This window comes from Poeciliopsis prolifica, unplaced genomic scaffold (assembly GCF_027474105.1).
Source record: "Poeciliopsis prolifica strain line A6 unplaced genomic scaffold, Auburn_PproV2 SCAFFOLD035, whole genome shotgun sequence".
NCBI lineage: Eukaryota > Metazoa > Chordata > Actinopteri > Cyprinodontiformes > Poeciliidae > Poeciliopsis > Poeciliopsis prolifica.
Genome location: NW_026562410.1, coordinates 1,078,065 through 1,094,652, shown reverse-complemented (window position 1 = coordinate 1,094,652; position 16,588 = coordinate 1,078,065). Strand labels below are relative to the sequence as shown.

General features: G+C 40.1%; 2 protein-coding genes across 2 annotated transcripts; both read right to left on the bottom strand.

Annotated features, from left to right (window-relative positions):
- Positions 1–1,723: 1,723 nt before the first annotated feature.
- On the bottom strand, positions 1,724–5,207 carry zgc:122979 (uncharacterized protein LOC641576 homolog). The gene is made up of 4 exons (XM_055052388.1): positions 4,782–5,207; positions 3,994–4,252; positions 3,311–3,858; positions 1,724–2,630 (listed from the first exon to the last, which is right to left on the bottom strand). The coding sequence occupies exons 1-4, from the start codon at positions 4,887–4,889 to the stop codon at positions 2,397–2,399; spliced, it is 1,149 nt and encodes a 382-aa protein (XP_054908363.1). The 5' UTR covers positions 4,890–5,207; the 3' UTR covers positions 1,724–2,396.
- A 30-nt stretch (positions 5,208–5,237) lies between these two features.
- LOC129374092 (urea transporter 1-like) lies at positions 5,238–15,534 on the bottom strand (the record flags this gene model as incomplete). Its single annotated transcript, XM_055052296.1, is given in 10 exon segments — positions 5,238–5,308; positions 11,663–11,786; positions 11,894–11,943; positions 12,025–12,159; positions 13,263–13,410; positions 13,500–13,565; positions 13,658–13,787; positions 15,171–15,207; positions 15,210–15,274; positions 15,317–15,534. Coding segments are annotated over 10 exon segments (1,044 nt in total), but the record flags the coding sequence as incomplete, so codon positions are not given.
- Positions 15,535–16,588: the final 1,054 nt, after the last annotated feature.

Here is a 16,588-nt window from a genome sequence, read left to right as displayed (position 1 = left end):
ATAAAAAAGTGGATAAAAGTGTCACTGATATAAATATCGCCAAAGTGAGGACGCGGCCATTGATTAAGCCGGTAACAAACAGCAGCTCGACAGGTGTGTTTCTTTCTCTCTTTTTTTTTTTTTTTTTTTTGCAAGATTCTTGCTGTTGTATGAATCACCCGCCGCTAGATGGCAGTAGATTTCTCCTGAATTTCAACAGATTTGAGAATGAAAGGGTAAAAATTCTGCCTTTTTGTCTACAGTGCTTTGGTTAAATTAGTTAGTATTTAGTATTTGTAGCTAATGATGAGATGTTTCGTAGAGTTGTACAGAAGACAACATCTGGGAAACTATAAAAGGACATCAAATGTGGAAATTTGCCAAAGTTACAAAACCCAGACAAGACTTTCTACAACAGAGAACAGTACCAGGTCCACAGTGACTTGAAAAGTAATTGTGCCTCTTGGACTTTTTACATGTTCATGAATTGGAACTAAAAACTTGATGCACTTTAATTGGAATTTGTGCAATAAGCAGACACATAAATTGTTTACTTATGCAATAAACAGATTAAGAAATAGATACTCGTGCAATGGAAGAAAAATGCTACCTTGTTGTCAAAGGGCTTTACAAGCATAAATCTAAAATAATTAGGTTTTTAATTTAGAAATTGTCTGTGACTCAAGAGAAAGATTGTGATGGCTGAATAAATAACTAAATGACAAAATGATCCCATGTCATCAATCAAGCTGGACGTTGAGCTTAACTATGCATGCCCTGCGTTTTAGCTTTGTACTTGCTGCAATATATCTAAGTCAAAATAACCTCAGCAGAGGCCAGGAATCATTTTGACTCAGATAAGTGGAGTCAAATCAATGCTTTTGCTTCAGGAATGACTGTAGGCACAGCAGGTATTAACCATTAAGCTATAGCTCTGGCTGTATTTTCAGTGTTAGTATCCTATTGGAAGGTGATCCTTCAACCCAGTCTCAAGTTTTTTTGCAACTTCCGACATGTTTTTTTTCCCTAATGGCTTTCAAATGTTTAGCTTCATCCATCTTCCTTTTCTTTTTCCCTGATAGGACTTCTTGTCTGTGCATAAAATAGCATCCCCACAGTATGCATAGCTCCACCAACGCACTTAATTGTGGGGACAGTGTGTTCTTACTTGTCTGACAGATTACAGTTTGTTCATGTACTTTGCATTCAGCAAGTATGCGGCGATTCACTTTTTCCACATTTTGCTGTGTTTCAGCTTTATTCCAAATTGTATTGAATTATCCTATTTCCTCAAAATTTCACACACAAATAATCCGTTATGAAAAGGTGGAAAGACAATGTGAGCACTTTGCAAATTAACAATAGAAAACCAAGAAATCACATGTACTGCATTTGTAGGTAATTTCTGTTAAAAGATCTATAATAAACATGAAAATTTATTGATGAAATATTTGTCCAGACATGTGGGAGCTCTAGAAAAAGAACACTCTACACTTTTATTTGAGTAACTTCTACATAGTATTTCCACTTTTTATGCCAATGCAATGAAACTGATTCTGGATATTTGTATTGTAAATCTATAATCATTGATAACATTGACCACCAAATGTGTTTTTCAAGTATAAAAAGGAGATTTCCTTATTCATTTGTTTGTAGACCTAATGACCTAATTAGGTCTATAAATTGAGGTTCTTGTACGTATGCAACAATAGAAAACCACAGTCACGTTTGTGTTTTTTAAAATTATTTTATTTTCATTTTCATGCCGTAGAATAAAGTAGGAACACATCAGCAGTTCTTATTGCAGATCATATACAAACTTTTCTAGTCATTCAATAGAACATTTGACAAGTGAATCTCTTTTAGAGACAACATTTTTTCATTTTGCACACAAAGTAGACCTTTGCACACAAGTAGTTTTTGCTATTGTAAAAAAACAATGCAAAAGATCAGTCATATGAACACCATATAACCATAAGAAGAATAATAATAATAAGAAGAAAAGAAGTAAGGTGGTGTTTTTGTTTTCTTCACTTGTTTCTACCACTCAGGTTTAAGCAAGTCTGTACAGACTTAAATAGCACACTGATATCCTGCCATAGGCTTGCAAGTATAACAGTACATGTACACCTTTTTGTCTAAGAGAAGGCTGTTGAGTGAATGCTTGCCTCAGACAGCTAAGAAACCTTTCATCAGTCCAGCAGCTACCACTCACATGGCACCAGAAGTTGTGCATTGTACTAGTTCAGAAAGTCTCCTCTCTAAAGTCCAGTTTGACTTCCAACTCAGGTCTGCTTGCCTTTTCCAAGCACAATAAGAGGCTGTGATTGGTTGTGACATTAGCACCATAGGCAAGGATGTGGTTCAGAATTGAGAAAGACACATGATGATGCTGTGTCAAGTAGAAGTGAAGCAGGCTAGCACTGTCCCAGGCTGTGCTTGATGATCTCGCGCGACTGTGGCGGGATCCTGTCGGGGAAGAGCACCTGGAACTCCACCACCAAGTCGCCCCGCTGGGACGGGCTCTTGGGCAGCGGGAGACCCTCGCCCCTCAGCCGCCGGACTTCACCTGGCTTGATGATGTCGCTGCACGGTAAAGGCATCATGCGGTTGTCCAGCGTTGGGACATTGACTGTGCATCCACAGAGAGCCTGGAGACAAATCAAGAGGGAGGTAAAGTTAGTCCTGGGAGCCTGTTGTCAATATCAGCTTCAAAATCATTGAAGGAAAGTGGAACATGAACAGTTGTGTAACTGCTAAATGTTATGTACGCATTCTTGTGAAAAGATTTTCTGAATTATGCAACAGTGGTACAGATGTTATAACCAGCGTTCTATTTCGCTCCTGTGTGTGGGAGTCAAGTGTTTCTGTGACTGATAGGGAGCCAAATGAGGACGGAGGAGCTATTTGAAATGTCAGTCTCTGTGACTGCTGCTCTGCTAATCTGTGCGTGGGCTGGAGGAACTGAGAGGCTGAGACGGAGCGAGCCAGTGGAACTGTGTCTTTCTCTCTTTCTCTGCCTGGCCTGTTGGGGCTGCAGTGAGTCTAGTGGCTAAGAGGGAGGCTGAAATGCGATTCGTGGGTGCAGTCAGCAGGCAAGGCTAAATTTAGCTTCTTTTTTTTTTCTCTCTCTCCCTCTGCAGGGGCTGCTGAGGTAATGGAGGTGTTGGCAGACTGCTGCCATTTGGTTTGTGAGGGTCTATCAGTGGAACAAAGCTTTCTGTTAAAAGACTGAATTAAGAATATGTATAGTTTGTCTTGTGAATTTCTAGAACAAAGAGTTGATGAGTGTTTTAGAATGTGGTTCATAACTAACTAACAAGAAACTCACCTCTTTAAGAGTGATCTGGGCTGTGTAGATGATGTTGGACCCATCTCTCTTGTACTCTGGGTGGTCTTGATCCCTGAGAATGAAGGTAATGTCTGCAGGAGGGCTGTTGGGGGTCTCATCCCCCTCCCTGGGGAAGGTGATCGTGGTCCCGGCCTTCCAGCCTTTCTTCACCACAACGTTCAGCACCTTCTCCTCGGTTCGCAGGCTTCGGCCGTCAGAGTTGAGGCGGCTGCGTGTGATCTTTATTTGCTTTGTGCAGCCATGCATCACCTCGTCCAAGGTCACCGGCAGGTCGTGCACCACGGTCTCGCCAGACAGGCGCCGCCCGCCCTTCCGCAGGCCGGCCTCGTAACCGGCGAAGCCACCCAGGTGAGTGAAGGTGGATCGCCGGAAGGGGTTGAAGAGATCATCGTCGGCATCGGGGTCACTGCCGAAGATGTCGAAGTGGTCAGAGTTGTGAAAGAAAGAGGAGAAGGTGGCGTGGGGGTCGTTTTGGAAATTTTGGCGGAAAATGTTGCCTTGGCCTGTTGAAATTCCATTTTTAAGACCTAAAAAAGACAATAGAGAAATTGTTAAAAAAAAACAAAAAACATATTTCCTGACGGATTTCAGTCATCGCTATGCAAATGTTGTGCCCGAGACTGAACAATTCAAAGTATATACATGAAGTCACATCTGCTCACCTTCTTCTCCAAACTGGTCGTAAATGCTTCTCTTCTGGGGGTCGGTCAGGATCTCATAAGCTTCTGCAATCTCTTTGAACTTCTCCTCCGCATCGGGGTCACTGTTCTTGTCTGGGTGGAACTTGAGGGCCATCTTCCTGTAGGCCTTCTTGATCTCATCTTCATTGGACTCAGGCAAGATGCCCAGGACCTTGTAGAAGTCCTTGCCTGTGGGTTTGATGGAGAGGCAGGGCGTGTCCTGCTCAGACTTGGTGCTCTCCTGAAGGAACACAACAATTTAGATTTTTAGATCATTTTGTCATACTTTCTACATGCTGACACATATGTTGTAACATTTCATTTAACACCAGTTGTTGATTATATATCTATCCACAAAGTGCAATTCCAAACAGAATCGCTGATGAAAACTGCAGCTACAAAGATACAAATGATTGATTTCTTTCTACAAAGCAAGAAATCACCTTCAGTTTTAATTCTCTAAGGGGAAACACCCTTATCTGTGCTGCTGAGCAGATGCATAAATTTTATAGGCTGATCCCAACCCAACGTGAGAGAGAGGGGGGTAAACCATGTGAAGGGATCGTGAAAAGACTTTCCCCCCCAACAACTGAGAATCTCCGCAGCGATTGGCTGATAGGGAATCCGCGTTTCTGGCACGTGGATGAATGAAATGACAGCATCTCCTACAGATGCCGGCGGAGTACAAACGCGGGCAAGGAATGCCATGTAACTTTAAAATACATAGAAGAAAAACAAAAATCAGCAAAAAACAAACAAACTGTACTTACAGCTGACGATGATGATCCGGAGCTGTCACCCCTGTGCATCACTCGCACTTTGCACTTGACATTTCCATTCTTTTGCTTCACTCCGAACTGGGTCCAGATGAGAACCATGATTAGTTTTTTGTTGTCCGTTTGTTTTAAGAGCTGCTACGAGTCGCTGTCCACAGGATGTGTGGTGCTGAAATCGCTCCGCTTTTGCTCCGGGCTCTCTAAGCTCTGTCTTGTCTGAGATCTCTGCTCGGCTCTCTTATATACCGCCGCCGCAGCTCCTTTTTTTTTTTCCTTTTACACCGTTCCCTCCGCCGCCCACGCATCCCGGTCGAGCTTTCCCGGGACCGCCCATTTCCTCACGGGATGCCGGTGTGCTCAGCGCACCCGGTGGAAGGCCATTGGTGCTCGAGCGATGATCACGCGGATGTTGCAGCCTCCTCTTCCATCTAGAGGCTTGTTTCCGGAGTTCTAGAAGAGAGACCGGAGCAGACTGTCACGACTGGGTACACTGAGTCCTCTTTCCTTGAATAGAAAGCAGACTGGAGAGAGAGAGAAAGCGAGAAAAAAAAGAGAAGAGAAACTATGTCTGCACATCCAACTCTCGACGATGGAATCCCTCCGCTGAGATTCTTATTAATATTTACAAATATATTTGTCGAGCAAGCAAGTTCATCACAGTACTTGATTGCCTTTTATAAGATGTTTTGCAAAAATAATGCATACTTGCACCTTTTTCACTTTTTGTCACATCATCACAACCACAGTCAAGTACAGCATAGTTTTAAAGTATGCAGGTATGATTTTCAATATTTTTTTGATAACATGTGAAAACGAGTAATGTTCATTTATATGCAAGGCTATTTGCTTAGTTATCTCTTTAAAAACCAAGTGCAACCAACTGCAGTGAGAAGTAATTACATTAGCTAATTGAGTTTTTGTATAGTTGCAGCATTTCAGCTGAAGATATTCAGAAAGAAACAGCAACATAAAGACAGAGAAATGCAGGAGACATGTCAGGGATAAGCATGAAGCAGGTTAGGTTGTTAAAACTTTCAAACGTTAAACAATCCATCATGGATGACCCATATACAAGCCAGCCAAGATATATTCGGAACCTATGAGGAGGAGAACGTTAATCAGAGAAACCATTAAGAGGCTCCTGGTAACTGTGGGAGAGCTGGAGAGATCGACTGGATCAATCTGGCGGGAGGATCTGTCCATGTGGGAAAACTTGCCTCATGAGGAAAAATATCAAAAAGAAAGTCACTATTGAAAACCACTTTAAATATCTCCTTTGCAGTTCATCACATGCCTCATCAGTGTGACAAGTTACATATGGCATATAGCAGGACTTGTTAATGGCTGTTTGCAGATTCTTTCTGTCCAAATTCAAGCAATTTTCCAAAGAATCACTAGGAAAATCTCTGATCTCTGGATATCTGAAGTTGATTAAAATATATTCCTTAAAGAGGAGAATAAATACTTTTGCAAGACATTGCATAAGTAATCAAACTACAAACCAAAAATATACATCATCAATCCAAAATGACACCAGATCATTTCTTCCAGATTTAAAAAAAAAAAATTCTTAGAAAATCTTTTTTTTTAATCTTTGTCTAGACAGTATTTCTAGTACTTTGCCCACCATTTATGACTAGCAGAAAAACACAAGAAAAAAGTGTAAGAGCTAAAGCAATAATTTCTTTTTTCTTCTTGTCTGAATAATAACTAAAATGATTGCTAGAGGGAGTCTTCCCAAGGGATCAATAAAGTACAAGTCTAAGTCTAAGTCTAGACACATAAGCATATTGGTCAAAGGCTCCTGGCTTAAAATCGATAAATGAAATAGATTTAGTAAAGTTAAAAAAAAAAAAAAACATTGGCATTTGCTAGACAAACCACTGAAGCATAACATCCGGACATAGCATTCATTTTAACCCAGGTGCGCAGCACTAGATGTAAAAAAAGAAAGAAAGACATAATACAGCAATAATCCTTGTGAAATTTTCATTTTACAAAATATGTTAGAAAAGTCTTGAATTTTCTATTTCAGACCGCATCTAATATTATCCCTCGGACTTCATGACACACGCACACACACAAAAAGAACACAATTGAATTCTAATGTTAGAATGTTCCAGTGACCAACAATGAAATGCTATTTTCTGCACCTCAAATTAGCTATTGAAGTTTTCAGGTGAGTGTAGAAAGCAATGAATCAAGCAGGGGTTTATATAAATGCACCGCCTACGAGAGCCAGCAAAAAAAAGAAAAGAAATGGCACTACTGGATGAAAATGAAGGCAAAGCAATGCACACGGGCCACTAGACAACAGGCAGCTGTGGGAGTAAAAAGCCAGTCTGATGTTATGTAACCCAATGTGTTAAAAAAAAAAAAGGCCTGCGATGCCAATGTGGACATTTTGTGATGTGTGAAATTTTGAGATGTTGACAAGTTTGATGCCATCTAATGTAAATGTTTTCCAGACGTGATAAAGCGAAGATTTTGAAGATCTAATGTCAATTTTAGTTCAAGCTAAAGTAGCAAAAAATAAATAATGAAAAAAAAAGGCAGAAGCAGAGGCTGAATGTGTCTGTTCCTGGTGGAGGGCAAAATGAGAAGATATTAATACTGTCAGGGAGGAGAAAGAGCAGATGGGCATGTCAGCACAATTAATAAAAACTCATTAAAATCTCATCAATCACAGGACTTGGTGGAACATTTGATATCTTATGGGATAACTTTCACAGATCCACTTAACTGAATATTAACGGCTTGCGGTATATAAGTGGGGGGTTTACAGCTAAGGAAAACTGAGCACAATGGACAAAAAAAAACTACAAAAGGTCAACTTTGAGGAGTAAAAACATTAAGGCCCTGATGAATCGTCTCAAAATGTCTCATCCAATTTGTGACATTTGATAAGCACATTTGTTAGAGTGAAAAGCATAAAAAAATGTAAAAAGCTGTGACAATCTTGTTGTCAGATCTCATCCAGGACAGCTTGAAAACACGAGTGATTATTCTGACAGTTTTCCAGTACAAATTGTGCAAATTCTTCAGTCGCCCGTGACTTATTTCTGTTGTGAATTTTTCACCAGTATTTGAGAAATGACCAACTTCAGTAATGGCATTGCTGTTAATATTTTCCCTTCTCGTCAACAACTTTTTGCGTTGCCACGGTTTGCATGCAGTACTATGGGTTATTTGTGTATTTGTCCTGACTGTTACCTTTACACAGTGATATTTTGATCCTTTGAGCCACTCTGTAAAACAATGACTTCAGTTAAAGAATCAAATCTCAAGAAAATCAGTCTGGGATCACTGAACCTTATTTCTGCTATAAACAGGTTTATCAGATCATCATTGATGCTAGGTGTTGAGTCTACCCAAGAAGACTCAACACTGGAGCTGAATCAAAATTACCTTACTGTCAAGTCGGTTGCTTTATTTTATTTTATTCATTTATTTTTATCAGGTTTGTTAGGTTTTTTGTTGTTGTTGAATGTTATATATTACATGTTGTAATGAAAATGGAAAAAGTTCTGAAGTTACATATCTCATCCTACTTTGTATGTGTGTTGACTTGTTATAACACAAAACATGTTGGTGTCTCACCACCTCATTTTTATTTTTGAACCATTTGACACAAAAAGCTCTAACCCACAGAAGAGTTTGTATCTCCAGCAAGAAGGTTTCTTGTTTCTTTGTACCTCAGTGTTAGTCTTTTCTCATGCCTATCCAACGTTCGACTGTAGAGAGTTGGACTTAAACATAGAACCCTGAGGGACCCCATATTAGTAGAAAATAAAGAGGTCTTATTTACCTCCATAATTTGGAATTTGTCTGATAAATAGGAATTTTACTCTTGCTCTTCCATTCATTCACACGTGGGAAAACTATACAAAAGTGTGATCTTTAGCTTAAGTAAAAGTTTCAATTCAACTAATTCATGGAGACTGCAACAGACTGGCGACCTGTCCAGGGTGTACCCCACCTCTCGCCCGGAACGCAGCTGGAGATGGGCACCGGCACCTCCCGACCCCGTTAGGGAGAAGGGTGCTCAGAAAATGGATGGATGGATGGATAATTCATGGAGAATAAAACATTTTATTATGAGTATAAAACTGCCAGCAGATGAGGGTCACACGTTGCTAAAATGCAGCATCTACCTTATTGCCATTTTCCTTCCATTGAAGTCTGCCGTTTCTATTTGAGGCAACTCTACACATACTACAGGATTACGACACACACTGTACCATAGTCATGGATCGGAACGGCATAGTCCCAGGGAGCGTACATAAATGGAAATACTTCCTCCTCCATAGAAGCTTCCTCCAATGGAAGATGGAGTTTCCTGGGGATTCTCCTGTCGTCTTACAGGAAGCAGTAGACAAATTTGGTTTGAACATGATCACCCCGGAGCGTCATGCGCCAGATAGCAGCTCTTGGATACTATTCACAGATCAAGCAGGATGGAGTGAATCACAACAGGCGACATTCAATCTCCCAGCCCACAGGAACATTTTGGCTGCATTTGGCCTGTTTTTTCCCCTTCCTTTTAACACGTTCACACAATGTCGCTCTCTCTCTCTCTTTTGCAGAAACACAAAGTGTCCTGTCAGTCTCACAGGAATGAACACCATTTAAAGCATCGAGCAGGAGTGACACTGTAATTGTTGGTTGGCGAGAAGGCTCACATGCCTCATGTTGTTCTCATCATGTTTGCTGTTCTCACACATTTGGTTTTCGCAGCACTGACAGGCTCCGATCCCTTTGTTTGTTGGAGCTTCCACTTTCTTATTTCAGAGAACATACAGTAGCTGTAATGTTTCTAATGGCATCTGATCTGTTTAATTTATGGTCTGCATAAATTAACATTCAGTAAATTAAATTAATGGTTCAGTAAATCACTTTGACAATTTTGTGACACAGTTTTCTGTATTTTTCTAATTCGTTTATGTACCAAAACAAAAAAGCTATTGGACAAATTGTATCAAGTGGTATTTATTTTATTGTTGACTACACTTAAAAACACCTATCAGATTGTTTTGATCACATTTCCAGACTGAATTAGCATTTTTTTCCTCTTTTTAACCTGACCTGTTGCAATTATACAGCGGATAAATTAAGTATTGAACTCATCACAATTTTTTATGGTGAATATATTTCTAAAGTTGCTATTGGCATAAAATGTTTACTAGGTTTGGGTAACAAGCCAAGTCATCCATACACAGACAGAAACCAAAACAAATAAGTTCAGGAATTAAGTCATGTGTGATAATGTGAAATGACATAGGGAAGAAGTATTGAACACACTTACTGACATTTACTAAATGTCTCCTGCTTGGAGAAACTACTTGCATGCATGGCTCAGGCGTCATTTTGTCCCATTCTTCCATGTTGTCTTTAAATCAGGAATCTTCTGCCTCTTCAGTGAACTCTGATGTTTAGCTCTTTCCAGAGGTTTTCATCAGGATTAAAACCAGGTGACTGCTGGTACAGTCAAGCAGATGAGGAAAGTTCATCCCTGCAGCCTGCTGTCATCCCTTGTTGCTAAGTTATGGGACTGGTTATGCTAGACCAAATTTTTTTTGGTCTAGCTCTTATATCCCCAAAGTCCTGAGTAGACGTCTTTGTGAGGTGCAGCTAATGCAAGTCCTGCAGGGGACTCAGGAACAAAAAAAAGAAAGGATTCACCCTGCTGTGAACACACAGCACTGGCACAGAGTATGTGACACCAACCTCATCCCACATCATTCTGCTCCCAACCCTCACCCTGCCCTTCAAAGGGCAGCAGATGAATCAACATAGCTTAAAACAACACAAAGAGAAACACCATGTACTATGAGAAAAAATCTCAACTCCATCCCCCTGTCACGTCTCACACCTTCTCCTCTCTCCACCCCCCTTGTCTGCATCTCTCACACATTTCTGTAAGTGTGACTGGCTCTGATTTTTCACTCTGGCCAGACTTCAGTGCACCAGATGCACAGACAGACAGCCAAATGGCGGCACAGACATTAAGATGCACAGGCAAACATCGACCCAGACAGAGCTCCTAGTGTGCAGCCTGTCATCTTCTTTTCAAAACGTCTGAAATCTTGTTGCTCTGTTTGAAGGGGGCGAGATTGGCTGTTATCATCCAAGAGATGAAGAGAAGACAGATAACGGATGAAGAGAAAGAGAAAAGATAAGCGACACAACCGGTTCATGAAAAAGTGGTTAAAACAAGGGAGAAGCAAAGAGAAATGACTGAAAATCAAGAGGACAGATTGAAATGCAGTGATGGATTATCGCTGGCAGTGAGAGAGGATTTTGCAGGGGGAACAATTTGGAAAATATCCCACAGCTTATTGTCTGTATTGATGAAAGACTCTGCTGAATATTAAATCTTCTACAAGCACCCACCAAAACTGGGCTATGAGGAGCAGAAGAATGCTCACATCCCCTCTCCCCATGGGAGCCCTAAATGATTTCACACATGGTAGAAACTATTTTATGTTATTAATGAAATTTCTCGCAACAACTTGCAACTGATAGTTCAGGTACATATTTACATCTTCCTGATTTTTCATCTGGTCTGGCTTTTTGTTTTTGTGGTTGTTTGTCGCCACCTGCAGAGCACAAGATGTACTGCGTTGTGTGCAAAGCATTATTCGACCAGAAAACACTCATTTTTATGTAACTGATCTGGTTATATAAGCAGAAAACATGAACATCACAACAACCACATTCAAACTGATACAAAATAGCATCTTTCTCACAGACTCAATGTAACTGCTTTTCACATTTCCGGGTAAGAATTCATCCCTCCATTCCCTCGGGAGTCTGTTCTGGCTTGCAGCTGCTCAGAGCCTTTTCTGACATCCTTAATTGTCTCAGGTAGTGACGGTTTTCCTCAGGGTAGGAGACAGCGGACAGGGGCAGCCTGCAGATGGCCGAGTTCTCCGAGGAAAGTAGGAGGAAGATGAGAGTTGACAGGCAAAAAGGCCATGTGCAGGCCGGTAATGCGAGCTGATAGGGAATGGGACAGAAGTGGGAGAGCATGACACGTTGTCTCAGAGACACCTGCAGATAAGGTCTATGATTAGCCTCCGAAAGTAAGAAACTTTCGAACTTACCACAGACATTAGTTTTGACATCGCTGAGGCCACGTATGCACAGATACATGCTGAAAAAGACATTTAAACACCTTTTATAGCACGGTTTTCTACTTCTGATGAAGAATAATAAACTTAGTTTTCAGTCTTACCACATATTAGAGACAGTATGTGTGTCTGCCATGTTAAACCATAAAAGACCCCTCCAATAGCAATGCAGGACAGCGCACTGTTATATCCCCAAAGTCCTGAGTAGACGTCTTCGTGAGGTGCAGCTAATGCAAGTCCTGCACCAAAATTCAAAGAACAAGTGGTCATATCACGTGCAGCCAGAGGCATCAAAGCATTTTGTTGAGATTTTATGTGACAGCTTCACACGAAACAGTGCATGTTTGAAAAGCATGTTCCATAAATGTACTGAGCCCTCCTGAAGGAAAACTCAGTGCATCCTCTTTTTTTTTCAGAACTCGCAACATTTTCTTTCGGGTGATTCTATCAATTTTTAATAAATAGAAATGTAAAAAGTAGAGAAATTTTCCAGTAAAGCTGTTAACCCTTTTAAAGCTGCTTTGGTCAGACAACGGAACTAGTTGGTTTACATGCAAAAGACAATGCAGGGGGGAAAAACACGACACATCCATATTTATACAACATGCCCATTGGAAAACATTGTGGTCATAGCATCACACTGTTCGGATGCTTTTCTTCAGCTCCTGGTAAAATGGATGGAGCTAAATGCAAGGCAACAATGGAAGAAAAATCTATTACTTGGCAACAACTCCTTTAAAATGAGACAGACGATAAGCTTCAAGCTAAACAATTTCATGTTGTGTAGTTCTCCAGTTAATGTACTGATCAAAATCCATTTCAAGACTTGAACATTGATATTCACAAATGTGTCTTAGGGACATTCTTAGGCTAGGCTTCAGCTAATTTGCAAAGAAGTATGAGGAGAAATGTTCATCTTTGTGTATGAAGCTGGTAGAGGCAACTAAAAAGACTTAAATTGCAACAATAGTTGGCTCTGTGGGATATCGTGTCTCATCAGGACGCAGTGCTTTCCGAGGGTTTATGTGTAACACATTTAGAAAACCATGCATGCGTTTTCATCCCCAACTACTTTGTTTTGGTCTAGCTCTAAACTTCAACTTAAATACAAATAAACTGGAAATGTTCCACGTTTAATGCAAAGACAAGAAAAAGTTGAAGAGATATTAAAGCTTTTGCGAGGCATTTTGCCATCTATGTAAAGTATGCACACTTTGGTTACTTTTTTTCACCAAATAAGTATGCAGTCTGCATATTTGTGTTGGAGGAAACAAGTTTTGGCACATTTTTACGCATTGAACTTTCCACCATCCCTTCTGCAAATAACTCAGTGTCTATTTACCCGTGCACAGACCAGCAGCAGAGCCCAACAAGGCATGTAAGCAGATAGCTGGCGAGCAAAGCAGCAGGGCCAGAAGGACGAGACACGACGTCCAGGGACTGTCACAGCCAAACACCTGGCCAATGCCAACTGGCACAGACAAGAATAGCTGTAAATAATAATAAAAAAAGCACTGCATCTGAGCTGAGTGTCAAAATGTTCTGCAGTGATTTTGATTATGTGCAGGTATTCATTCACCTTGGGTATACTGAGGTTTGCAAGGAAGTCGCTATGGGGCAGTTGTAGTTTGGGCTGTATTTTCACCTAAAGGTGCAAAAAATAGTTTCACTTTTTCTTATAATACAAACCACCTGAGAAAATTCTACTGTGTGCATACAGTGAGACCTAATACATGCCTCTGGAAAACATGGGTGAGTGGTTCCTGTTGCTGCGGTGTGTAAGCAAGTCAGGATATTGAAAGGCAAAGTGAAAATTGGGAGATCCCATTTGGTCATAATGGAGGACAAAGCACTGGAGACTACAGGGCTGTTAACAGAGAAACAAATAAAGAATTAAAGACTGAAAAATTAGAAGCGATCAAAACATTAAATGGTTGTTTATCAAATACTGTCAGAAGTGGAACCGTGGGTAGAGCTTTAAAAGGTTTAACGACGTTAACATTGTTTTGTAGTGGTCTAATTTCATATTGAAGAAGTATAATTGTGTGCACAGATTTATTAGGGATATACTGCGATTAAATATTTGTATTAATAAAATTATTCCTGCCAGACTTGTGGGCTCCCCGCAGGTTTATCATAGGTTGTAGGTCTATATAGTGAGGTGGTGATGGAAGAAGCATGGCAAATTATTTCAGTGTCGATTTCGCCACATATTTTGGATCATGATACAGCTAGAAAAACAAAAACAAAAAAATGTATCTGTGGCAACAAGATTTTATTTTTAAAAGTATTTCGAAGAACTGAACTTCAAATCTTCTGGGTTGTTTGGCCCACAGCATCGGAGAACCTCCTCCGTGCTTAATACTGAGCATTCAGATCTTTTCCAGATATGGTTTCACGCCGCTGCGCCACTGGAATGTTTGTTGCTGAAAAACTCAACCTCAGTCGGATCTCACAAACAGTCAGAATTTGAGTCAAATATCCAGAAGATTTTTTAAAAAATTCATTTATTCTTTTAAACAAAAGCCAAATATTGAGACATGGATTGGGATATTATGATATGACTAAAAAGTCGATTTTGTCTTGCATCCCAGACAAACAGTCTGCATCTAATGGCATTTAAAGGTTGCCATGGAGACCTAATTACAGCAGGGATTTCTCACTTTGCTTCGGTTCTCTCACATTGAGTTGTTTTTTTTTTGTCAGTCTTATTCATGACAGCTCAAGCTGACGCTGAGACTTTATGTACGGAAATGTTTAGGTGAGTAGCTATTTCCTTGAAAAATAACCAGATTTTTGAAGATCAACAGATCTTTGTAATGTTGTAATGTCATATAACATCTTTCCTGTTTTAAAATGTGACTCATAGGAAATGAGCTGCAAAGCTTTGCCTTGGGAAAAACTGGAAAAGGTTACTGGAAGACCTGGTCAACTTCAAAAATAAAGTTACGTTAGTTTGCCAATTTGACACTGGATTTTATTAAATGTAATACTTTTTGAAGGTTTCTTTTTTCTCCCCTCTTCAATAGTTGTTTTAATTGTTTTTGTGTGAGATTTTGCTTCTTAAATAAAAACAAATTTTCTTTTACATTTCTACTTGTCTTTAACAAGTCTGAAGAATTTTATTTACTTTATGTAAAAATCTCAACGGCAGAAACAATATACAAAGTTGCTCCTTCTTACTTTATCCACTTTTCATTTCCAATCTGCAGAAAATCTTTACTGGTATTTTGTTTTTTCTTTGACTCACCACAACATGGACATGAACACATTTGGGACCAGAAGAAATAAAATCTCACTGAGTCTGAAGCTAATTGGAGGAGAAGCACAATCTTTCTGTAGAATAGCGTGAATCTGTTTTTGGGCTTTTGTATTTATCTTTTTGTTGAAAAGGACAAAATGGAGCCATCTGACCTGTTTTGTCTGAGGAGTATCGCCGACACAGTGGAGACGAATGTTCCCAGAAGAGAGTTTAGAGCCCACCAGGAGTTTTGCAGGAACAGGCCAATCAACAGGAGAAATCCACTGACAGGGTTACTGACAAACATGACAAACATTCCCTTTTTTAGTCGTAAAATATTGTCCAGCAGCTGGATTATCAGAACCTGCCCTGTCAGACAAGAAGGTCAAAACTTCTTTTGACTAAAATATTAAGCAGAGTTAAAAAAAATAAATAAATCAGAGTGAATACCACCTACTTTTCACCCACTGTACACTCTGTCACATGTCTCCTGTGAAAAATCTGACAGCTCTGAGGCAACGACCCGAAGGCTCTGCTGAAAGTTGGTTGCTGGGTCCTGTGCTTGTCAGCATTTCTCTTTAACATGGCAAATAATACAAATACAGACGACAGTAAGTTCATGTCCATAATGTGCAGAATCCCCTTTGAGGTTTTTAATCGTAATGCTTTCGTCTATGTTGAGGGTCATAGACTTCCTGAAAATATCAAGCCTCTAGCAGCTTTACTTCTATCTGACCAGCTTTCCTGTCCGTGCTGGTCAAGAAATTGATCAAAACGTTCAGCACAGTATTCTACGTGTTTACCTTGTCTCCTTGTGGCAAACTGCGAATAGGACCCCCTATGTTTTTCTATAAACAAAGGTTTTGTTTCCACCATTTTTCCATGATGATCTTATAACTTGTTGCTTTTCCTATCAACATATTCTGGTATCCCTTAAACTACTTCTGCAGCTTCTCTAGAGTCACCAAGGGGCTCAAGTCTCCTATGAACATCCAAATAAAAGCAGTAATTGTGTTAGCAGAAGTGCAAATGGTGAAAGAAAGGAGAGAATTAAGGCATGCAGAAAGACAAAGAGAGACAGACAGATAGATATTCAGCAGTTTTTCAAACTCTCTAATCTGCACTATGCATCCCACAAATTGCTGACAAGTCAATACCAAGTCACAAACTGAATCTGTGTGAAGTTGATTCCCTTTTTTGCTCTCTGAAGTAAAAATGACTCCAGCAGAGAAGACAGATCTGGCATCTGAACCTGTGCCCCCACCCCCGTCTGCTGCATTGATTTCCTTCAGTCCCTTCTGTCCTATTTTTGGTTTTTAATTTATCTTTTGGTTCATTTTGAAGGAACGATCAAAGCAGTTTTGTGAGGAAGCTTCCCACTGCAACATCCTCAGCCACGGATCTCTGCACAAAAACTTTTTTTTTCC

Excerpts from the sequence above, each read along its gene's own strand:
- zgc:122979 (XM_055052388.1), bottom strand. The coding sequence starts at position 4,889 with ATGGTTCTCATCTGGACCCAGTTCGGAGTGAAGCAAAAGAATGGAAAT. Across the intron at positions 4,253-4,781 it reads CCGGATCATCATCGTCAGCT|GAGAGCACCAAGTCTGAGCA; the intron begins GTAAGTACAGTT and ends GTGTTCCTTCAG. Across the intron at positions 2,631-3,310 it reads CCCAGATCACTCTTAAAGAG|GCTCTCTGTGGATGCACAGT; the intron begins GTGAGTTTCTTG and ends ATTTGTCTCCAG.